At 41.6% G+C, this 25427-nt stretch overlaps 1 protein-coding gene and 1 long non-coding RNA gene across 5 annotated transcripts in view; one reads left to right on the top strand and one right to left on the bottom strand.

Annotated features, from left to right (window-relative positions):
* Window positions 1-25427, top strand: part of LYST (lysosomal trafficking regulator) — a 511246-nt gene that overhangs the window by 460166 nt on the left and 25653 nt on the right. For all 3 annotated transcript variants that reach the window (XM_072141114.1, XM_072141113.1, XM_072141115.1), the window contains exons 46-47: window positions 1780-1878; window positions 21528-21667. In XM_072141114.1, the coding sequence (XP_071997215.1) occupies window positions 1780-1878; window positions 21528-21667 (239 nt within the window). The remainder of the gene's footprint in view (window positions 1-1779; window positions 1879-21527; window positions 21668-25427) is intronic.
* Window positions 1-25427, bottom strand: part of LOC140121477 (uncharacterized) — a 55497-nt gene that overhangs the window by 24887 nt on the left and 5183 nt on the right. The window contains exons 1-2 of one of the 2 annotated variants that reach the window (XR_011854108.1): window positions 22955-23122; window positions 22361-22451 (exon numbers count right to left, since the gene is read on the bottom strand). This is a non-coding gene — a long non-coding RNA (uncharacterized lncRNA). Of the gene's footprint in view, window positions 1-22360; window positions 22452-22954; window positions 23123-25427 lie in introns of those variants that run through there. The other variant, XR_011854109.1, reaches the window with a different exon arrangement.

Genomic DNA, 25427 nt, shown 5'->3' with positions numbered 1-25427 from the left:
AAAGTAAACGCAGTGTAAACACAATGTAGACGTAAAGACAAACGCCATGTAAATGCAATTGCGACACAGACAAGTTTTTTTTCAAGCACCACATAAACACAAATGCCACGTAAACATAAATACAGAGTGAACACAAAGCAAATGAAAAGTAAATACAAATAGAACATAAATGTGATGCGTAAAAGGCAAATGTTGATTTCATTTTTTAGCTATTTCTAAAAAAAAAATAATTTTTACTGCTTTTTGGAGCTTCAAGGGTTTTTTAACCCTTGGGGGTCTGATCATTCAACCACAGTCTGCAATACTTCCGTATTGCAGTATATGGAGAATTTGCTAGAAATCCACAGTGGCTTAAGTGGCTGGAAGATTGAATCTGCAGTGTATAACACTGTGCCTCCTACAATAGATCCTGCCGAATGAATTGTCTTGAAGTCTCATACAGACTCTAGGCTGTCATGAGAATGGATGGTTGTTTCCTGATTACGTCATGCCAAAATGGTGGCGCCTATGCGCCGCCGGCATTTACCTGCTCCAGCACTGGTTCCATCACTGATCACATCTGTCCACTTACTGCAGCCAACACCCACATCTAGGAAGAGGGCTCAGCCCGTGAGCCCTCTTCATACATCCTTAACGGCTTTATGACTTGCTAATGCATTAAGGGTTTAATGATAAAAAGCATGGTGGAAAGCGGCATACTAGAATCAGTTTCTTGCAGCAAAAACAATGTTTTGTGTGATCCAACAAAGTACTTTGGAGCTTATTACAGTAACATCAAAGTGAATAAGCAATGCATAAATCCATTTAAGTATGATAAAAAAGTGTTACAATTCTAAAATATGTGTAATGACCTGGAGTTAGGCCAAGACTCTAGATCGTTAATTTTGTAATGGCCCAAGGGCCTAGTGGGACTGATCACTCCATTAAACCCCAACTCAAGTTTAAGCCAGTTATTGAGACCCTCATAATCTTCCATAGAAACCCTTGTTCTAGTGCTGGGAGAGTGAACATCTTGTATAATATGTAATATATATATTGTTCTTACCTAGCAGAATGACTTGTATTATTAGGGATAGTGTTATTTATAATTGTTTTCAACCTTTTGTATCTCTCCTGCAAGACTTCAGGCCATCATTGGTTGATATTTTGGGAATCCCCTGAACATAAAATCTATACAATAAGGCTATACCTAGACTTTGGGAACTCTTTCATGAAAAATTAGTGTCTCTCTGTGCTGTTGATGCAGCAGAGCCAACCTGGCTCCTATTGCTAGTCTTCTGACACCAATGTGCAGAACTGAGGTGCCAATAAAGAACCGTAAGTTATTTCAAGTTTCCCGTTGTCCAGAGTGAACTCTAGCCTGCCCCTAAGAACACAGGCCTCCCATTCATCATTTGCCCACGGATCCATTACCACACATGCCCCAATGAGTGCCCCAGCGGGATCCCTTCTCTACATTGCAGCCTCCCATTCTTCTTGCTTCTTCCTGCTGGCCTAACAGTCATTGACAAGGCCTGTTCATGTGGACCAAGCCACCATGACACATTCTGGTGCTAGTCTGCTCCTGTCCCTGAGAATCCAGATGCCCACAAACAGCAGTCACGCCCGGTGGGGTGAAGTTGCATATGTAATAAACCTCTTCAACTTATGAAATATGAATAATGTTAGTAGAATAAAGATGGATCATTTTGCATTCTAAACTAAATGTGTGGGAGAAGGAATGAAAATGTGTTTCCATTGAATGTACTTATGTACTTAATATTTGTGTTCTTTACATAGGTCACAAGTTGTGCTTGGGTGCCAGACAGCTGTCAACTGTTTACTGGTAGCAAATGTGGCGTCATCACAGCTTATTTGAATCATTTTACAAACACCATGGTATGTCAATATTATCTTTATTTTAACATTTTACTTGGCAAATGTAGTAAATAATACAACTGAAATTCATTGTGTATAACCATAGTGTTGTAACCATACTTCCCAACTTTTCTGACGGAGAAAGAGAGACAAACCATAGCAAAAATTTGTCCTTAAGCCACACATTTGGCCCCACCCTTACTCAACCATCTTGTAATCCCACACATTTTTATCCGCCCATAGTGTATTATAGTATCATAGTTTATACGGTTGAAAAAAGACGCTTGTTCATCAAGTTCAACCACGTAAGGGAAGGGATTGGTCAAGGAAGGGATTTAGGGGAAAACATTCTAGGCCCTTTTTGAAGTGACCAGCACCTGAGGAAGGCTATTTTACAGATTGACAGTTCTCATAGTAAGAAAGCCCTGTCACCTCTGGCGATTAAACCTTGTTTTTTTCCAGGCAGAGACAGTGCCCCCTCATGTTTTGATTTCACTTAATCTAAAACAACATTTTTTGTATGGACCATTTATATATTTTTATAAATGAATCATGTCCCCTCGTAGTTGTCTCTTTTTCAGACTAAATAAATCTAGTTGTTTAAATCTTTTCTCATAACTGAGACTCTCCATACCACTTATCATTTTTGTGGCTCTTCGTTGAACCCTCTCCAACTCCAAGGCATCCTTTTCATGGACCGTCGCCCAGAAGTGGACAGCAAAGTGAGGCCGAACCAATGCCTTGTACAGTGGTAATATTACAGCCTTATCCCGAGTGTCTATATCATTTTTGATACATGATAGTTCTACTGGCTTTAGAGGCAGCTGATTGACATTGCATGCTGTTATTTAATTTATGATCTACTAGTCCACCCAGGTCCTTCTCTACAAGATTTACTCCCCCCAAGGACATATGTTGCCAGTGGATTATTAGCCCTCAGGTGCATAACCTTACATTTATCCACATTACACCTCATTTGCCAAGTGGATGACCAAACACTCAGTTTGTTCAAGTCAGCCTGCAGACTATGAACATCCTCCATAAACTGTATTTCACTACACAGCTTGGTGTAATCTGCAAAAATAGACACAGTGCTACTAATTCCTACCTCTATATCATAATTTTATTGAATATTAGTGGGCCAAGCACAGAACCCTGTTGACTATTCTGAGTAGGAATCATTGACCACAACTCTGTAGATACTATATTTCAGCCAGTTTTCAATCCAATTGTAAATGATTCCTTCCAAACCACTAGACCTTATTTTACCCATCAGGCGTCTATGAGGGACAGTGTCAAGTGCCTTTGCAAAATCCAAGAACACAATATCCACAGCAGCTCCTCCGTCCAGGGATCTGCTCAGCTCCTCATAGAAGCAGATCAGGTTAGGCTGACAACTTCTATCCTTCGTAAACCCATGTTGGCTGTCACTTATTATACTATTTGATGTCACATAAACTAGTATGTAGTCTTTTACTAACCCTTCCAATATTTTCTGCACAATCTTACAGGCCATTAATTGCCTGGTGAGGTTCTAGAGCCTCTCTTAAATATTGGCACAAGATTCACCTTGTGCCAGTCACCTTGCACCGTTCCAGACTTTAGGTAATCCCTAAAGATTTTTGACAGCAGTACAGCAATAACAGGACTGAGTTCTTTAACCCCTACGGGACACAGCATCTTTTGGCCTAAAGGACGCGGCCCCATTTTTCAAATCTGGCCTGTGTCACTATAAGTGGTTATAGCTTTGGAACGCTGTGAGATATCCAGGGGATTTTGAGATTGTTTTCTCGTGACACATTGTACTTCAAATTAGTTTAAAAATTTGGATGAAATCTTTTGCGTTTAGTTATGAAAAAAAACAAAATTTGGCAAAAATGTTGAAAAATTCTTTATTTTCAATGTTCTAAATTCTCTACTTTTGATTCAGAAAGTCATAGCACCCAAATAAATTCATAACTTACATTTCCCAAATGTCTGCTTTATGTTGGCATGGTTTTTTCAGATTCCACATATTTTACTAGAATGTTATGAAGCTCAGAATTTGGGAGCCATTTTTCACATTTTTTGTAAAATCGCCAAAACCTGTATTTAGATGGACCTGCACAGTTTCTAATTGACACTGAGAGGCCTAAATAATAGCGAGACTCGTAAATTACCCCATTGTGGAAACTACACCCCTCAACGTATGAAAAACCACTTTTAAGAAGTTTGTTAACCCTTTACGTGTTTTATAGGGGTTAAAACAAAATGGAGGTGGAGTCTGCAAATTGTAATATTTTTTCACAATACACTCATTTTGGGTGGAAAATTAAACATTTGTAATGGATAAAATGAAAAAAGGCTCCACAAAGTTTGATACGCAATTTCTCCCGAGTACACCGATACCCTACATGTGGTGGTAACCTGCTGTATGGGCGCACGGCCGGGCATAGAAGGGAAGGAGGCGCCATCCGGAGCAGATTTGCTGTCACATTGTACAGGCTATAATTTTTTTCTTTTTTTTAATGAGGACCTATAGGGGCTTATTTCTTTTGCCACATGAGATGCACTTTTCTAATACATAATTTTGGGGCATCTATAGCTAATTGGTGAGATTTAATTAACTCTTTGTTGGTGGAGGAAATGAAAATCATCAATTTTTAGGAAAATTTTTATGTGTTTTTTTTTTTTTGGCCGTTAACCATACCATGAAAATAGTATATTATTTTTATTCTTTGGGTCGCCACGTTTATGAAAATACTTCATTTATATATATTTTTTTATTTTTTCCCATTTTTACTGAATAAAAAGTAATTTGGCAAAATTGTTGTTAATTTTAGCATCACCGACTTACATATGCATAACTTTTTTATTTTTCACCTCAAAAATCTGTTTAAGGGCTTATTTTTTGCAAGAATGATAGCTCTTTTTAGTGGTCTTATTTTAGATTGCGTAACTTTTTAAAATCACTTTTTTAGAGCATTTTTAAAGGGCATTAATAAAAAATCATCTTTATCAGAGAGAGTTTTTTTAGGTTGTTTTTTACGGGGTTCACTTTGCGGATCTAATAATGATTCTGTTTTATTATACAGATTGTTACGGACGCAGGGATACCAAATATGTGGGGGTTTTGTGTATTTTATTCAATTGTACTGAATAAAAACTAATTTGGAGAAAATCTTATTCATTTTAGCATCACCATCTTTTTATATGCATAACTTTTTTATTTTTTGGCAGATAAATCTTGTTAGGGGCTTATTTTTTGCGAGAACAGTTGTTCTTTTTAGTGGGCTTATTTTGGAGTGCATAACATTTTTTAAATCACTTTTTAGAGCATTTTTTATAGGGTATTAATTAAAAATTATCTTTTTTCGGAACGTTTTTTGCGTTTTTTTCCTCCGGCGTTTACCGTGCGGGTCCAGTAACAATTCTGTTTTATTATGCAGATTGTTACGGACGCGGCAATACCAAATATGCGGGGTTTTTTTGTGTTTTTATGTTTTTTATACTTTATTAAGTTTTTTTATGGGAAAGTGACATTTTAGGGGCTTATATTTTTATGTATTAATTTTTTATTTATTATAATGTGTAGTGTTAACTGTTTTTGCATATTTTTACTTATACATACTTGAACTTAAACCAGTGATGCTCTGATCACTGGTTTAAGTTCAATACACTGCTCTACAATACTATTTTATTGTAGAGCAGTGTAAACTGTCTGAGCAAGCTTGCGCATGCTCAGACAGTTTACAGCCAGACCCGGAAGGGGTCTGGCTGCCATGGAGACCGGGCAGCTCCGGGGCACATGCCAGTCCTCGGAGCTGCCCGGCAGAGGATCGGATCCCCCGGTAAGCGGCACGGGGGATCCGATCCACAGCGCTTACACCCTTACACGCCGCGGTCATGTTTGACCGCGGCGTGTAAGGGGTTAACACCCGCGATCGGAGCCGGCTCCGATCGCGGGTGTTAGCGCAGGCTGTCAGCTGTACTAGACAGCTGACAGCCGCTGCTTCTGGTACCGGCTCCGTTCGTGAGCCGGTGCCAGAAGCAGGACGTTATAGAACGTCCCCGTGCGCTAAGCATTTAGCCCCGGGGACGTACTATAACGTCCAGGTGCGCCTAGGGGTTAAGAACTCTCTGGTGTAACCTGTCTGATCAAGGATCCTTGTGCACATCTGGTCCTCGAGCTTGCTCATTTTAGCTTGTGTTTCTAAGTGCTTGTGAACATAAGTGGAGTTAAAACAAGTGGAGTTCAAAAAAGAGGAGTCCACAAAACTGTAAAAAAAAAGTAATCCACATTTTATATCTCTTCATTTATACACTCCTCACATTTATGTAGTTAGGCTATGGCTAGCAAGATTGGTGGTATGCTCCAGTGCACACTCCAGGAGTTCCAGGGTGAATACCGCTGCAACAGATGTGCCCATATTTTTTCTCCTGGAAGCTTGTGTTAGTAATCTGGAGGAAGATATTGCATGTTTGTGAGCAATCGACAATCTTGAAAGAAGTATGCTGCTCACTGAGCAAGTAATAAGCGATATAGAAGTGAAAGGTGGAGAAGAAAGCCAGGAGGACCAGGTGGGTAGCTGGGTTACTGTAAATATAGGGGGTAGAAACGGGTCCAAGAAAGGGAAGGCCAATTCTGACTCTGAACATCTGAGCAAAATTGTGCAATGATGTAAGGACGTCAGTGTCAGAAATGGCAGTCCTAGCAGATCCTGCTCTCCCTAACAGCCAGGGCAGCAGACCAGCTAGTAGTATATATAAGAGCAGGGGCGTTGCCAGGGTTGTAAAAGATCCGGGGCAAGGGCCCCAATACATATGTAGCGCTCTTACAGTAATGCCCCCTCCTGTATATAACCCCCTCACATGTGGTTGTGCCAATAACTACTTTACAGTGTATACAGCTACAGAAACCACAGGAGAAATCCCTACTTTTTCCCTCCAGTGACTGCAGGTGACGTGTCCTCCATCTTCTCCATTAGACATCACCACATCTTATGTTCCTCATTGTCCCTACATCTTGGTTCCCGAGCAGTGTTATCCTGCTGCTGCCCCTAAAAAACTCCCCCAAATACTGTAAGTCTGTGTTCACAAGTTTGTGTTGCATTTAAACAACACCAGGAGCTCATTACCCATCACATGTGTATTACTGGAAAACATATCAGATCAAACCGAGGCCTGTCCTAGTGCCACGTGTGAACACGCCCCAAGAAATGTGCCCCACACAGCCCCCCACTTATGTCCTCCACACAGCCCCCCAGTAAGTAATGTGTCCACACAGCCCCCAAGTAATGACCTAACACAGCCCCCCAGTGATGTCCTGACACAGCCCCCCAGTGATGTCCTGACACAGCCCCCCAGTGATGTCCTGACACAGCCCCCCAGTGATGTCCTGACACAGCCCCCCAGTGATGTCCTGACACAGCCCCCCAGTGATGTCCTGACACAGCCCCCCAGTGATGTCCTGACACAGCCCCCCAGTAATGTCCTCACACAGCCCCCCAGTAAGTAATGTCCTCACACAGCCCCCCAGTAAGTAATGTCCTCACACAGCCCCCCAGTAAGTAATGTCCTCACACAGCCCCCCAGTAAGTAATGTCCTCACACAGCCCCCCAGTAAGTAATATGCCCACACAGCCCCCCAGTAAGTAATGTGCCTCACACAACCCCCCCAGTAAGTAATGTCCCCACACAGCCCCCCAGTAAGTAATGTCCTCACACAGCCCCCCAGTAAGTAATATGCCCACACAGCCCCCCAGTAAGTAATGTGCCCACACAGCCCCCAGTAAGTAATGTGCCCACACAGCCCCCAGTAAGTAATGTGCCCACACAGCCCCCAGTAAGTAATGTGCCCACACAGCCCCCAGTAAGTAATGTGCCCACACAGCCCCCCAGTAATGTCCTCACACAGCCCCCCAGTATGTAATGTCCCCACACAGCCCCCTAGTAAGTAATGTCCTCACACAGCCCCCCAGTAAGTTATGTGCCCACACAGCCCCCCAGTAATGTCCTCACACAGCTCCCCAGTAAGTAATGTGCCCACACAGCCCCCAGTAAGTAATGTGCCCACACAGCCCCCCAGTAATGTCCTCACACAGCCCCCCAGTAAGGTCCTCACACAGCCCCCCAGTAAGTAATGTCCTCACACAGCCCCCCAGTAAGTAATGTGCCCACACAGCCCCCAGTAAGTAATGTGTCCACACAGCCCCCCAGTAAGTAATGTGTCCACACAGCCCCCCAGTGATGTCCTGACACAGCCCCCCAGTGATGTCCTGACACAGCCCCCCAGTAATGTCCTAACACAGCCCCCCAGTAATGTCCTAACACAGCCGCCCAGTAAGTAATGCGCCTCACACAGCCCTCCAGTAATGTCCCCACACAGACCCCCCAGTAAGTAATGTGCCTCACACAGCCCCCCAGTAAGTAATGTGCCTCACACAGTCCCCCAGTAAGTAATGTGCCCACACAGCCCCCAGTGAGTAATGTGCCTCACACACAGCCTCCCAGTAATGTGCCTCACACAGCCCTCCAGTAATGTGCCTCACACAGCCCTCCAGTAATGTGCCTCACACAGCCCTCCAGTAATGTCCCCACACAGACCCCCTAGTAAGTAATGTGCCCACACAGCCCCCCAGTTAATAATGTGCCTCACACAGTCCCCCAGTAAGTAATGTCCTCACACAGCCCCCCCAGTAAGTAATGTCCTCACACAGCCCCCCCAGTAAGTAATGTCCTCACACAGCCCCCCCAGTAAGTAATGTCCTCACACAGCCCCCCCAGTAAGTAATGTCCTCACACAGCCCCCCAGTAAGTAATATGCCCACACAGCCCCCCAGTAAGTAATGTCCTCACACAGCCCCCCAGTAAGTAATATGCCCACACAGCTCCCTCCCAGTAAGTAATGTCCTCACACAGCCCCTCAGTAAGTAATGTCCTCACACAGCCCCTCAGTAAGTAATGTCCTCACACAGCCCCCCAGTAAGTAATGTCCTCACACAGCCCCCCATATTCCCCCCTCACCTCACAGATGCAGCTCTGTGCACTGCTTTCCCCTGCAGGTCATGTGACCATGACATCATCAAAGGTCCTTCAGCCTCGGGAGTCTTATTCTCCCAGAAGCTAGGTCCTTGCAGGGGAAAGTAGTGCCTGCACAGTGTCACAGATCGCGATGAGAGAGGGAAGGATCCCCGGGTAGCGGGGCTGATGTCCTTCTGACCCGGGAGATCCGGGGCACGAGCCCCAGATGTTTTGACCTAGCGATGCCCCTGTATATGAGTATATATTTGCCAGTAAAGTTACTACTAAAGTTACAATCAAATAAATAACTGTTGAAAATTAAAGTGTATTTTCACAAATGCCAGAAGTATCACAGGCAAAATGGGCGAGCTTGATGCTCTTGTATTAGAGGAACAGTTAGATGTTGTTTGTGTAGCGGAGACATGGCTCGATGCAGCACATGATTGGGGTGTTAATATTCAAGGTTTTACACTCTTTTGGAAAGACAGGGTAAATAGGAAGGGATGTGGTGTAAATAGGAAGGGATGTGGAGGCTGAAACTTTGTGGGTTGAAATTCAAATTCAGGAGAGCTTATAAGTACAGGCGGTCCCCTACTTAAAAACACCCGACTTAAAGGCGACCCCTGTTCCTCATAGACGTCTGATGGGTAAAATAGTGTCTATTGGTTTGGCAGGAGTCATTTGCTATTGGATTGAAAACTGACTGAACGATCGTATCCAGGGAGTTGTGGTCAATGATTCCTATTTAGAATAGTCACCAGTTATAATGGGAGTACCCCAGGGTTCTGTGCTTGGCTCACTACTATTTAATATATTTATTAATGATATAGAGGTAGGAAGTAATAGCATTGTGTCTATATTTGCAGATGACACTAAACTGTGTAGTGTAGTGTAGTGAAGGACCTGGGGGTACTAGTAGATCATAATTTAAATAACAGCATGTAATGTCAATTAGCTGCCTCTAAAGCCAGCAAGATCGTGTCATGTATCAAAAGTGGTATGGACTTTCGGAATAGGGATGAAATATTACCACTGTACAAAGCATTGGTTTTGCCTGACCTCGAATATGCTGTCCAGTTCTGGGCTCCAGTCCATAAAAAGGATGCCTCGGAGCTGGAGAGGGTTCAACGAAGAGCCACAAAAATGATAAGGGGTATGGATGGTCTCAGTTATGAGGAAAGATTAAAACAATTAGGTTTATTTAGTCTGAAAAGAGAGGACTACGAGGGGACATGATTAATTTATATAAATATATGAATGGTCCATAGAAAAAATATGGTGGGAAGTTGTTTCAGATTAAGTGAGATCAAAACACGAGAGGGCACTGTCTCTGCCTGGAAAAAAAACAAGGTTTAATCGCCAGAGGCGACAGGACTTTTTTACTATGAGAACTGTCAATCTGTGAAATTGTCTGCCCCAGGTGCTAGGGACAGCAGAGGGCTTCAAGAAGGCTCTCGATGACTTTTTACACCTAAATAACATTGAATCTCTTCATCATCCAATCCATTTTTCCTTCCTTGGTTGAACTTAATGGACATGTTTCTTTTTTCGTGTGACCTTTTTTATTGAGACCATCAGATTCTATTAAACAGATTTTACAGGTCCATACATTATGTACAGTCTCTTTTTTTCACATAAAATTAGCTAATTTTTCAACTTTTTTCAACTGTATAAACTATGATGCTATGATACATAGGTTTTATGGAGCCTGGATTGTATCATGTCTACATTGAGCCAGTCTAGTTACAGGATGCATGAACCCCACTGGCACCTCCCACGTCAGAAGTTCTTTCTTCTATTGTATAAACAGAGCTAAAAAAATACGATTTAGTATCTCCGCCTTTCCCATTTTCAGAATAAAGGGGTCCAACCTGTTCTGACCCATTTTTTTGCATTGATATACTTTAAAAAATTCTTAGAAATTGTTTTGCTATCTTTGGCCACTTGTCTTTCATTTTTTAATTTTGACTGTTTTTTTTCCTTCTTACATATTACCCATCAGATTAATATTTTTGAATGCCCTCTCATTTATTTCCCCTCAAACTTGTTTTATTGATTTTATAGCATAAGCAATTACATATAAAAATGTTTTCATTACAGTCCGTTATAAGGAGTCATATACAAAGTCGGCCAGGCACGGCCTGTACTATCCCACAATTCTGAAGAACAACAAACCAAAGGATATCATCCAAAGCATGCATCATTAATTAAACAAAATACACTAAGAAAAATAATACACCCCCCCCCCCCAGAGTCAGGCCTATAAAGTGCCTAACTTGCCTTTGAAGCTAGGGAGAGGTGGTATTGCATACTTGTCCTTATTTGTACCAGCCGCGGCGATGGCAGACCTGAAGTATACATCCATTTACCCCAAATTTTTTCAAATTTAGCTATGGAGTTTCTTTTCAAGTAAGAACCATATTCCAGAATGAGCACGTTATTAACCCTATTTATATATTCCCGCACAGATGGAGGCCGTGGCCTAAACCAATGTGCAGCTTTCAGCTTCCTTACTTCATACAAGGACTGCTAAATCCCGATAGTTTGAAGTGTCAGTAAGTTATCTATATCCATAATCCCAAACAAACAGGAGAGAGGTGTAGCTGGTATAGTGACTGAGAACACCCTGCCTAAAATTTCCAGTACTTCTTTTCAAAGACTTTCCAGTTTCCCACATTCCCACATTATTTGCAGGATGCCCGCTTCCTCACAACCGCACCTAGTGCCACAAACCCCTATTTGGTATAGCAACTGTGGCGATCTATATGCTCTATGCAGCATGAGAAGATGGGACATCCTATGGGCCTCACTGGGAGATAAAGTGGGTACAACCTCTAGGCAGTCTGGCTATTGTTCTTCTGATGTAGGACCTATATCTCTTTCCCATTTAACGCAACTTTTGTTTTGTGTGTCACCTAGGGATTTGTTTAATAACACAACATTATAAAAGGAGATTAGTCCTTTGGCTGTGGTGGACGTCAAAGCTCTATTTAGGGCCCCACAAGGCCCTAGTGTAATCTGACTTGCAGGATTCTGAGTGTCGTATGCACATGTCGCCACAACTGGAGGTATTGATTGAACCACGCCTGTGGCAGTCCGTATACTTTTAACCTATTGGAATAAATTTAGAAGTATTATGACCCAGGATAGAATGTCTCCCATTTAACATTAGTATCATGTGACAGTATCTGATCCCAGTCTATATCCTGTGGTGCAGCCCTGAATTCCTGGAAATTAGTTACAGTTACATTTTGGATAATTTCCGCATTGTTTGAAATCACAAGGTCCAACAATCCATCACTGATCTTCTACAAGCTTTACCATAAAATTATCCTGCAGAAAGTTGACAAAATGTCTCCCCTTCACAGATGAAGAAGAGCCCTGACCCAAATTTATATTTGGAAAGTTAGTCTCCCATGATCACTACTAATTTTATCAGAGCTCTCCTGGCTTTGAATTTCAACCCACAAAGTTTTAGCCTCCTCACACTCTTCTGAGACTACTGTCTCATTCACAATCACTTTTTAGTCATATAATTTTGCTTGGGTGTTCAACGTCAGAATTGGCCTTCCTTTTCTTGGACCCCATTCTTCCCCCTCTATTTACAGTAACCCAGCTACCAACCTGGTCCTTCTGGCTTTCTTTTCCACCCTCCACTTCTATCGCGTTAATTGCTTGCTCAGGGAGCAGCATACTCCACTCAAGATTCTCCTCTCAATATAGTGGCTTATACGCCAAGGAAAAAAAGCAGACAGCGTCAGAATAAATGCAGCTTGTGATCATTTAAAACGTAACTTTTACTGGGGTGCAGTTTGGCCATGGAAGTGTGAGGCAGCACTGCTTGTGAGTTCCTGCGCTTGTCCCAGAAAACCAGCAATTATCAGCATCATTCCCACCTGCCGTTCCCATCCCACAAATGGAGGCAACGGACCTTATCAACCTTGCTGCACTGGTCCCAACTGGCGCATATTTTTATCGCCAGGGCCGTGCATACCATAGGCAGGTCAGCCACTTCTGGACTTTCCCGTGAATGCCTGTGGTTCACTACCACTGCTGCTATGCTAGGTCCCCAGCTGCCCATTTAGTGAATCTAAGATGGCGTCCCTGAATCCTTTTCAGACAGCCGGGAACTTAACATCAAGTGCTTATTTACCACTGGAGCAAGAACTGCCTGGCACATTCCTGAGCGGAACACTTTCGGGATCCCCCGGCATCCGGCCCCAGTAAGCATTCACATCCTAGTACTGCTGTCAGCTTCTCCTTCCTCTACATGGTTCATTTACAGGCTTCTGTATCACATAAAGCCCAGACCTCCTACAGCTATCCTTGTCTGCATCCCTTCACTGGTGGAGTTCAGGATTCTCTGCCCTCCCTGGGGGCATCTCCCCAGGGCCTAAACCCACATCCGCTGTTTGGCCTGTACCACCGGCTGACAGAATGCCTGCCCATCAGGTACTGCACAACCAGGCCAATACGTCTGACCCTTATCTGCAAGGTGGACATTGAAGTTCTGACTAATCTGAAGGCTCTAATGGAACACATCCTCAGCATGCCCATGAGAGAAGACATGGAGACCTATGTCTCTAGACTTGAACAATCCTACAGGTCTGAAAGTACATCATATGTTGGAGTAGGCTATCTTGAGTAGGCTCTGTACATGGTCAGCTTTCTGCTCACTCTGCTTAACTGGCCTCTCATTCTTCACAGCTTCAGTCCTTAACTAATCATCTAGTCGACTTAGAGGACCATGGTAACAATATAAGAATCCCGGGTCTTCCATAATTCATTGAAACAGCTATCTACTTTACAGAACCTCTTCAAAACTATACTGGGTGCCCCTGCTGATACTTTGCTGGAGTTGAAACATACACCGCTTGTTGGGCCCCAGACTTGCGGACCCGAACCAGGGGCACATTATATGCAGGGAGCAAGGAGAGATTTACTTTAAAGGTTCCAAGGTGCAACTCCTTCCTGATCACTTCAAATTCCTATTGGACTCTCTTCATTGGAAGGCACTCACGTACTCCCAAGGCTTCCCCTTCCAGGGCTGCCTGGTCCTACACCACCTGGGAGGTATCCCAGCCTTCACTGAAGCTCTCGCCATGCATGCTGTTTGAGATATTTGAATGGCCGACCGTACCTAAGTCTCAGAGGGGACCACCCCCCAGGCCTCAAAGTAACCCAAGACGTGGTCATCGGAGATGTTTCTTCGACCAACAAAACCAATATTATGCTGCCCTCGCTCTGCACCCACTGAAATCAGACATCTTTCATGTAGTGGACTGCGCTATGTTGGTCATTAGACCTTTCTCATAGACTTGCTTTTACTGTTTTTCTGTGTTCTCATTGTTACCTTATGTCTTTCGGCAATTATTTAATACGGTAGTCTGTGTGTTACTACTTTTAATCGAGTGCTTCAATTATTGCCACCAGTTAGTAGCTTCTGGGCCTCCGGGAACACCTTCCGTGGAAACTCACTGTCCTCTTAGGGTGTTGCAGTCAGCTGGTCTGTTGTGAAATTTCAGTTTTACCCCACCCCTCTGCTGCCGTCCATTTCCGCTTTATGTCTAGTCGACAGATAAGGTTTATCTTATCTTTATTTACTACTTTTCTATTATTTATTTTTTCTATCTATTCCCTTACCCTTTGCCCTGCTTCTTCTCCCTCTCTCTGTCTGTCCAGACCTCTTCCTTCTTTTGTCTTGTAGGTCTCCCCTGGTACACTCAGGCTTAATTCCCCTCCTAGCAACCTCACATACCTTGGCTTCTCTAATGGCAACTCTAAAGTTGGGATCAGTCAATGTTTGTGGATTTAAAAACTCAAAGAAGAGGGCACAAATTACCTATGGGATGCATAGGCAGAGGGTACAGATCCTCCTCCTCCTCCAGGAAATGCTTTTAAAGACAGGCCATATACCTCAGACTTTGTTTCATGGTACTGTAGCACTAACCTTGACGTAAGATCCAATGGGTTCTCTGTGACATACAATCTTGGATACTAAATAGGCCCCCCTCGGGAGATACATATATCTCAAACTCTGTATACACACTATCACCTATAAAGTTAATTGGTATTTAGCCAACTCATGCACAGTTCCTGCTTGCTATTCAATCCTGAATTAGCTGAATTTGCAGAGGTTGACTGAAAAAAAAGGGGGTGACTGAAACTTTACTATGGACCCATCGGTTCATACACTACCATTCAAAAGTTTACGGTCACCCAGACAATTTTGTGTTTTCCATAAAAACGCAAACTTTTTTTTATTCATTTTGCAACTCATTTGAAAAATAAAAGTCCATACTTTGACAAGGTTTGAAATAATAATTTTCTCCTTTAAACTTTGCTTCCATCTAAGAATGCTCCATTCGCTGCAATTACACCATTGCAGACCTTTGGCATTATAGCTGTTAATTTGCTTAGGTAATCTGGAGAAATTTCACCCCATGCTTCCAGAAGCCCCTCCCACAAGTTGGATTGGCTTGATGGCCACTTTTTGCATACCATACATTCAAGCTACTCCCACAACAGCTCAATGGGGTTGAGATCTGGTAACTGGGTTGGCCACTCCATTACAGATGGATAACAGCTGCCTGCTTCTTGCTAAAATAGTAAATGCGTAATTTGGAGGTATGCGTTGGGTCATTGTCCTGTTGTAGGATGAAATTGACTCCAATCAATCACTGTCCACAGCGAAAACATCTGAATACCGTTGGAGTGATAGGCTTCCTTATTAAAAATCCGTTTTTCTTTGTACAATTCTCCTACTTTAGCAGCACCAAAGCAACCCCAGACCATCATATTACCTCCACCATGCTTGACAGATGGCTTTAGGCACTTTTCCATCTTTTCAGTTGTTCTGCACCAGTTCTGTTTCACCTAAAAACTAAATATTCTTTGTACCATGCTAGCCAGTGGTTAAAAAGATGAAAGAAGAGAGTCCTCAGTTGATGATACCTTTAATTGGCTAGCTAAACGGTGATAACAATTACAAGCTTTTGAGACTACTCAGGTCTCTTCATCAGGCATGGTATAAGAAAGCATCTGAATAGAAAATTTTTTTTACAAGTGGAAGCAGTAAGTCTATGGTTGATAAGACAAGCGATAAGAAACTTGTGATTTGGTCAATGGTAATGTTGACCCCCATGAGCATAAAAAGAAATAAATCCACGTGACATATTCGTCCCTGTTCTAAGTATCAAATGTTGTCATAAACCTGTGCTTCTAGACCCTCCTTTCTTTCTGAATATTGAAATTGTCTTTTATCACAAGGACTTTAAAATCTTCAATCTTGTGGTCAGGGCCAAAAAAGTGTTTTGGAACAGGAACAGATCTGTACTATTTTCTTTTATGGTGTGACGGTGAGAGTTCATCCTTGTTGTCAGTTGCTTCCCTGTTTCACCAACATATAGGCCTCTAGTAGAACATGTAGTACACATAATCAGATAGACCACATTGTGTGAGGTGCAGTTGCAGTTACCTTAGATGATATAATCCTTACTGGAGTTAGGATTTTTTTTTTCCTGTCAGTAGTCATTATGTCAGGACATTTTTTACATCTTGGTTGGTTGCAGGTTCCTGTTATTGCTGGAGAGGACAGTGTGCTCCTGACAATGATATATTTTTTATGTTTTTTACTAAATTCTTTTTATTAAAATTTTAACATTACATTTATACATAAAGCAGTACATCATAGCATATAGGAAGTTACATCAAAACGTGTTTCTATATCATAAATCTATTTAGGTACTGTTTACATGACGCAACTACTTTACAGACATAAATATGTCTATTCCCTATTAAGGCATAAGATTTTATTCTCATATATCCCGTAGGCACTTGACAATTATATTTTTTTAGATTGGGGAAAGAGGGGTATCTGAAAATATAGATTTCAGGTTGTCATTCTTTTGTAAAATATGGTGTAATTTGCATGCAATTCCCCGTAGTACTTTAAGATATGGATTGTAGGTAACATTAAAGGGTAACCTGTGCTTCTCTCTTTTTTTTTATTGTATTGGAGGATATAAATTCTTGGAATCTGGATGGCTCTGACAAAAAGCAGAAATGTATTTTTGCTAATTTATTAAGCAAGAAAAAGTGAAATATAACATGGTCATAACTATTCAAACCCTATGTTCAGCACTCTTCTTGGGTATGACGTGTAAAGTTTTTCACACATGAACTTGGGGATCCTATGCCATTCTTCTTTGCAGATCCTCTCCAGGTTGGATGGTGAATGTTGTTGGACAGCCATTTTCAAGTCTCTTCAGAGGTGGTTAATAGGCTCTATTGGGTCTATGAAAGGGAACATGGAGACATGCGTTGAGGGAGCAGAGCAGTGCAGTCATTGTGCATAGTAGGCAATCCTGAAGAGGTGGGTTTTCCGGTTACATTTGAAGGTTTGGAAAATGGGGGACAGTCTGAGATATTTTGAGAGTTCCAGAGTATGGGAGATGCATCGGAGAAGTCCTAGATGTGGTTGTAAGAAGAAGAAAGCTGAAGTTCCTGTGAGGAACGGAGATTATGCGTGGGGCGGTATTGGCTGATGAGTTCAGAAATATATGAAGGGGTAAGGTTGTGGACTGCTTTGTCATGGTTAGTATTTTAAATTTTCTTTACAATGGGTAACCAGTGGAGAGTCCGTCGGAGAGGCAGAGGAGAAATGAGACAGATGGATTAGTCTGGCAGCAGATTTTAGGATGTATTGAAGGGGCATTTGAGAGTTATTTGGGAGACCACAGAGGAGAATGTTGCTGTAGTCCAAGTGGGAGATAAGGGCATGGAATAGTCATTTTGTAGACTCTAGACTGAGGAAGGTTCGGTTGCAAGATATGTTTTTCAGATGGACGTGGCAACTTGTAGTAAGGGCCTGTATGTGAGGCCTAAAAGATAATGCAGAGTCAAAGATGACTCCAAGGCAACGGACTTTAGGGATCGGGGAGAGTGTGGAGCCCTGAGTGCTGCATAAATTCTTTTGTAACTTAGTCCTCATAACTTTCATGTGCACTGGCATGTGAGCTGTGAGGTCATTTAGACAGGTGTGTGCCTTTCCTAATTAGGATAAACCAGTTTAATTCAACACAGCTGGCGTTCAATTAGAGAGTAGGACCTATCGAAGGAGGATCAGAAGTGCCACAGCAAAATGTCTGAATACTTATGACCATACTATATTTCAGTTTGTCTTGTTTAATAAATTACTAAAAATATATACATTTCTATTTATTTTTCTGTCAAGATGAGGGGCAGTGTGTACGTTAACGCCTGGGCCGGCCGCAAAATACACGGGGTGTCAGCTGTAACTAACCGCTGACACCCCAGTTTAACACCTGCGGTTGGAGTAAGCTGTGAGTGAGCTCTTTTGTCTATCATTGCATTTGTTTCGTTTGGAAAAAGAGTTAGACGCAAAATTACATTGTTCCACATGTAGCAAAACTGAGCAAAATAACTTCCTAGCTCATTCAGCAACAGATAATCATGAACTTAGCTCTATTAGCGAGAAATGCAAGGAAAACAATGTGCGTCTATCAGTTATAGTAGTCATTGCCTATCATTGAGTTTGTCTCATTAGGAAAATGAGTTAGAAGCAAAATTACATTGTTTCTACATGTAGTCAGTTGGGCTCTCTTAGAACGGAGCTAAATAACCACCTAGCTCATTCAGTAACAGAGATAATCATGAACTTAGCTCCATTAGGGAGAAATGCAAGGAAAACAATGTGTGTCTATCAGGTATAGTAGTCATTGCCTATCAATGAGTTTGTCTCGTTAGGAAAATGAGTTAGAAGCAAAATTGCATTGTTTCTACATGTAGTCATGTGGCAGCCCTGAGGCCCGATCAGGACCCGTCTGTGATGCGATCTTAAAAGCACAATGTCAGCCAATAAATGTGCATGGGCTGACTGAGCTAATACCCTGCAATATATAAGTATTGTGCTAGTCATAATCAAATGATTGCTTATTCATGTCCCATTGTGGAAGTCTTAAAAATATATATATATTTTTTTAAATGTTATTTAATAAAAATAAATATGCGTAAGATCCCCATTAACACATAAAATGACATATAATGTGAAAAAGGTCAAAATCATAACACAACCCCCATAACAACTTGTATCACCTTGTCCATAAAGATCTGTAGAATAAAAATAAATCATTATTGAACCTGTACAATGAACACTGTAAAAAATCCACCATAAATTATGATTTTTTACCTATTTCATCCCACCAAAAATGCAATAAAAACTGATCAAAAAACATATTTATTCCATATTGATACTGGTACAAAGTGCTACATGTCCTGCAAAAAACAAGCCATCAACCAGCTCCAAAGACAAAAAAATAAGAGTTATGCCACTTGGAAGACGGCAATACAAAAGCAATAGATTTTTCCCCATATTTAGTAAAATGTAAGAAAAAATATCTAAATATGGTATCCATGTCATCATACTGACCCATAGAATAAAAAAATCAATTACATAATTGATGCTTTTCTACTCCTCCACGTCCAAAAAGAGTTAAAATGTTTTCAACAAAAGAGCATACCAACCCCAAAATGGTATCACTGGAAAATACATCTCATACCGCAAAAAAAAAAAATTCCCTCACATGGCCCCACTAACGGAAAAACTAAAATTTTACAGCCTGCAAAAGGGCGCCAATGTCTTTAGGACAAAACTGGCAGCTGGCCCATACAACAAGTAATGTCCATACGTGGGATGTCTTCATATTCAGGAGAAATTGCATAACAACATTAAAGATGGGTTTTCTTTTTATCTTTTGTAAATGTGTAAATTTTAGGGCTAAATAAATGTATTACTGACAAAATTAGACCATTATAAATTTCATCTCCAAAGCTGTTTCTGATCTTTTGAGGGGTGCAGATTTGTAAATGGTCAGATTTATAGAGGGTTCTAATATTATAAATTTAAAATTTTTATTACAAATAATAATGACTCTGTAATCTCTCTGAAAATACGGAAAACCGATGTTCAATTTGTAAACTGCGTGGCACAAAATAAATTATCCAGACATTTAAAATAATGTAAAGGAGACATATAGGAAGTGGTATTCAGCAACTACCGTATATACTCGTGTATAAGCCGAGTTTTTTAGCACAAAAAATGTGCTGAAAAACGTCACCTCGGCTTATACACGAGTCAGTCAGTCAGTCAGTAAAAATGACTTAAAAAAAAAATAAACTTATATACTCACCCTCCGGTGACCCTGATGCGCAGCACTGCTCCCCCGATGTCCGCGCAGCTTGTCATCAGGCATCCGCGCCCGTCTTCTGTCTTCTGCAGGGCACCGCCATTGTTTTTGCCCCTGGGCGGCGCCTAGCATGATGTCAGCAGCGGCGCGTCATACTAGGCGCCGGCCCGGGAGAGAGCAATGGCGGCGCCCAGCAGAAGAAGAAAGACGGGCGCAGAAGCCTGAAGACAAGCGGCACAGACATCGGTGGAGCAGCGCTGCACATCGGGGCCACTAGAGGGTGAGTATATAAGTTTATTTATTTTTTTTATGCTGGGGTGGCTGTATACTACTGGGGGCAGGCTGGGCTGGGCTATATACTACACGGGGCAGGCTGGGGTGCTGTATACTACTGGGGGCAAGCTGTATACTACTGGGGGCAGGCTGAGGTGGCTGTATACTACCGGGGGCAGGCTGTATACTACCGGGGACAGGCTGCATACTACCGGGGGCAGGCTTTATACTACCGGGGGCAAGCTGTATTCTATCGGGGCAAGCTGTATACTACCGAGGGCAAGCTGTATACTACTAGGGGATGCTGTATACTACATGGGGCTAGCTGTATACTACATGGGGCTGGCTGTATACTACTGGGGGCAAGATGGGCTGGCTGTATACTACTGGGGGCAAGCTGGGCTGGCTGTATACTACTGGGGGCAAGCTGGGCTGGCTGTATACTACTGGGGGCAAGCTGGGCTGGCTGTATACTACTGGAGGCAAGCTGGGCTGGCTGTATACTACTTGGGGCAAGCTGGGCTGGCTGTATACTACTGGGGGCAGGCTGTATACTATAGGGGGCTGGTTGGCTGTATACTGGGGGGTCTGTGACCAATGCATTTCCCACCCTCGGCTTATACTCGAGTCAATAGGTTTTCCCAGTTTTTGGTGGTAAAATTAGGGGCCTCGGCTTATACTCGAGTATATACGGTAATTTAGGTGGAAAAACTATCTGCCTGTTAACAAGATGATTTAAAATTTTTAAAATGCCTAATTTTTCCCAAAAAATCAATCATTTTTAATTTTTTAAAATTCAAAACCTATCAGCCAAAATTTACCGCTAAAATGGATGAAAAAACAATCTCAAAATCGCTTTGATAAGTAAAAGTGTTTAAAAGTTATAACCATATAAAGCTGAGACTTAAGTTATAAACTGGCTATGTCCTTAACCCCTTCCGATATATTGGATTCTGAGCGCAGTGACTTAACCCTCAGCGCCCAATATATCGGACGTAAGCACTATGTGCATTTTGGAGGTCGTCCCACCGGTGACATCACAGGACTGATCTGATTGGTCCTGTGACGTTGATCACCGCAATTGGCCAATCGATCCATATGTAATATGTCAGAACAGAACAAGACATATTTGTTTAGGTGCATTTCTTGATGTTAAATTTGTTTAAATTATTTTTCTATTTTATGCAGCCAATGGAAATTGAGGTAGAATCACAGGTGAAGCTATATGGTCACTCTGGAGAAATAACTAGCCTGTTCGTTTGTAAGCCATACAGTATTTTGATAAGTGTCAGCATGGATGGAACCTGTATCATATGGGATCTAAATAGGTATGTACAACTTAGTGGATTTTAACCATTTAACAACTTGGCTATTGATTGTTTCTTCTACACACTATACTTCATGTAGAAATACAGTAGAAATACATAAAAATAACTAACAGAGGGTGTATGTATGGGTGCTATTGATCAAAATATTGCAGACTATGTGTTTGTTAAACCTCCAATAATTCCCATTTTTCCTTCCTTCCCTAAGATACATAAACAGGTGTCCCCCCACAGACCTATAGTGGCTAGTATTGGGTCACTTACTAAATCTCTTGGAGAGTGGGTTATAACACCTTGTTATGTCCATTCCAGGATAAATTAGGGATACCAAACATGTGGTTAGCCTCTTGGATAACTTTCCTTAGGAAAGTAAATTTAAATGGCTCACTTGTGAAGTAGTAAGTTTAAACTTCCCAGTACACGACATGGAAAATTAAATACCACCACTATGAGTTCAGTTGGTTATTCAGAAAACGAGCCATCACAGAGCTCTTTACGTGTAAAAGTAAAATAAGTTATAGATTTTTGAAGGTGGGGAGTGAAAATGCAAATGAAAAGACAAAAAAGGGCCAGGTAGTTAAGGGGTTAATAATTGATGACATCCTCACATTGTGCCATCCACTCACAATCAGAAGGCGCTGCCTCACTGACACTACCCATGCAGACACTGTCTCACACACTAGTGCCATCTAGTACCTTACAGGTGACGATCTGCTTCATCAGGGACTTCTGCTGCCAGAATTGCCAGATGTCTTCAGCTCCCGGTCACACATCTCTCACACTGCACCTATAAAAATACCACAGTCACTTACAGTATGATGTCTCCTGGAAAACAGTGCTCCTAAATAATGTACCTCTCACCACATCTGACAACACTGCCCCCTATAATTATAAAATCCACAGTGTGACCCTCCAAATGTAATATAATTTATACTGGATAATTTACCTAGTACATTAAATTGAATCCCTTGACAATAGAAGATGTAGACCAAATGCTGGTACTAAAGGGAGAAGAGGAGGTGAGTGGCCCAACAGTTTTTATTTTAAAAATAAAGGGATTTCATTTTGCGTTTTATTGCCTCAATGGGTTTAACTACCAGGGTAATAAGCAAAAGTTATAAAGATGTGTGCATCAATTATCCAACCACTGTAGCATTAATTTTTTATCCATATTTTAAAATGGCTATGATAATTTGGTGTATATTTTGCCAGTTACATCTTGTGTGAATTAAGTAGTGTGACATTAATAGGCAGATTATCATTGTACTGTGATATCAGTGTGTTAATTACCTGCAAGGTGTCTTTAATTTGCAAAGTCTCTGTAAGGAAAGCTTTACTTCCCAACCCTTGACTTTCTGCCATGACTTTATTTTGTGTGCCTGCATTCTGACATACTGTTAGCTAAATCGCTGTTAGTTAAATCACTGAGTGCATCTCTCTGCTATCATATTACTGTTAATTATTAGTGTTAGTTATTGCTGTACTTAGAAATCACAGTTTATTTTTATCCCTGTACTTTGACATTACTGTGTGCATCAACTATTTACTGTGATATCATTGGGCATGTGCATAACCTTTTGAAACATCCTGCTGAAAGTGCAGTGTCACCTCGTGCTAGCTGCTGTTTTTACAGCAAGCTACAGCCCTCATTTAAGGTAGTGTGCATGAGGCTTTACACTCCTGATTGCCACCGATTGCATTTACAAAGAGTGCACATCATTTCTTTGCTATGTCACATACAGAAATCATGATAAGTAAGGATGTGTAAGCTTTATTAAGTTATGTCTGTTAGATAACAGTAAGAAAACTCCTCATAACTGCAACTCATCTCAAGCTAGCATATATATATATATATATATATATATATATATATATATATATATATATATATATATATATATGTATATATATATAATACTTGGCAATCCTGAGTGCAAGCCAACAGAGTATGGCGATCCTCCATATAAATAGATAAAAGAATTCAACAGCACAAGTGGATTTATTCCAAACACAGCAAACACATGAGATGTGTTTGGAATAAATCCACTAGTTTTTTCATTCAATACATGCAATGCTGTTGAATTCTGAATTCTTTAAAGGACACCTGTCATCAGGTCTGTGTCACTAGTCCTGTCACCTCTACCTGTTGGAGCAGCTCACAAGGATCCCATCCCAGCCTTTATCTAGTCACTTCATACATTAATCATTGTAAAATCATCTATTTTTCATCATGTAAATGAGGCTGGTCACATGGTCAGAGGCAGTGATGTCACTCCTGTTCCCCCTCCCCTCTCCTCCCCCTGCTCATGTCTGTGTGTAATGTATAGTAAAGTATGGCTAGTGTGTTTGCTGCATCTGCTGACATGCTGCATCCTCCTAATATACAGGTGAGAGACACAGACATCAACTACACATGAATCTGACATGTTCTGCTGTAACATGGCTGCAGCCTGGAGCTGCTGTATCTCTCCTAAACACACACATGCACACACAGGCTGCAGGAGGAGTGGCCACCAGCACCAGGAAGCACATCATTATACAGCCTCATATCATTATACAGGCTGTCAGTCATGCACTGGGGGTGTGGCTGTGCCTCCCACTCATGAATAGAGTGGACAGCTTGAATATGCTAATGCTTCATTGGACATTTCACAGGTCATTTGCATACAGCTTTAGGACCTCATTGCTTAGGTTTACAGACATGTAGAGGGACAATGAAGGGATAGAGGCAATGCTCTCTAATGGCAGTTTATGAAAATATATTTAGTTTAGGGGGGTTATTTTGCATGACGGGTTCTCTTTAAATGTATCTATATCTATCGATCTATATACATACAATATATATGTATAGTCATGTGGGCAGAAAAGTACAAAAGTTTTTTGATTCTCTGAACCTTGGAGTGCTGCCGTTTTTTCTTGTTATATGTGGATGGACTTTTTGTCAATGTGACATCAACTCTGTTGCCAAGAAAGTTGAATACAGTGATAAGTCATAATAGGAGGGGCCTTTATTTTGAGGGGGATCTTTGGGCACTATTTCAGCATTTCTACAATGTGAGGAAGAGCTGCTGGGGGGCACAATATGAGGAGGAGATGGGGCACTAATGGAAAATTATACTGTGTGGAGTGGATTAAGGGATAGAGCACCCGACTGCAGTTACTTCTCCCATCTCACAAAGATTAGTCACAAAGTCACCTGATAATATGTAAACTTTCAGCCAGTTAGATGGTACACTTTCATTGAATGAGTTACATAGTTAGTCATGGTTACATGGTAATCATATGACAGAGGCTCTGTAAGAAACATACTGTCCTCTTATTTGAACAATCAGTGCTAGCAAAATAAATGGCAGCCCTATATGTGGCAAGTGCCATAGGACTCAACTATTTTGGCATTCTAATAATGCAAGTACAGTTAAGCATAGTTATTTTTAGTGCATGAGGGAAGATGGTGGTGGTCCTCTTAATTCAGCTGAATCTACTGAAATGTCCAATCGACTTCAGAAAAACACGAAAAATTTCACAGGTACCTCCTTTAATTACTTGAGTTTAATTTTTAGGTGATATGTACGTTTAGGGGATCTGGAAATTGGTAGTTTGGAGTTTTCTCCGGGGTTGATAGAGGAGATCAGGGCTGCACCATCCATGAGACAAGTTGATCTTTCTGCCTCAGGTGGTGCCACCTGGTGGAGAAAGGAGGTGGCATCACAGGCACTGTGCTACAAGCGCTCAAACTCTTTCTAAGACAGACTTCTAACAAATG

Source organism: Engystomops pustulosus, chromosome 3 (genome assembly GCF_040894005.1).
Source record: "Engystomops pustulosus chromosome 3, aEngPut4.maternal, whole genome shotgun sequence".
Taxonomy (NCBI): Eukaryota; Metazoa; Chordata; class Amphibia; order Anura; family Leptodactylidae; genus Engystomops; species Engystomops pustulosus.
Note: the sequence above shows the minus strand (reverse complement) of the source record. Positions and strands in the feature narration are given on the sequence as shown.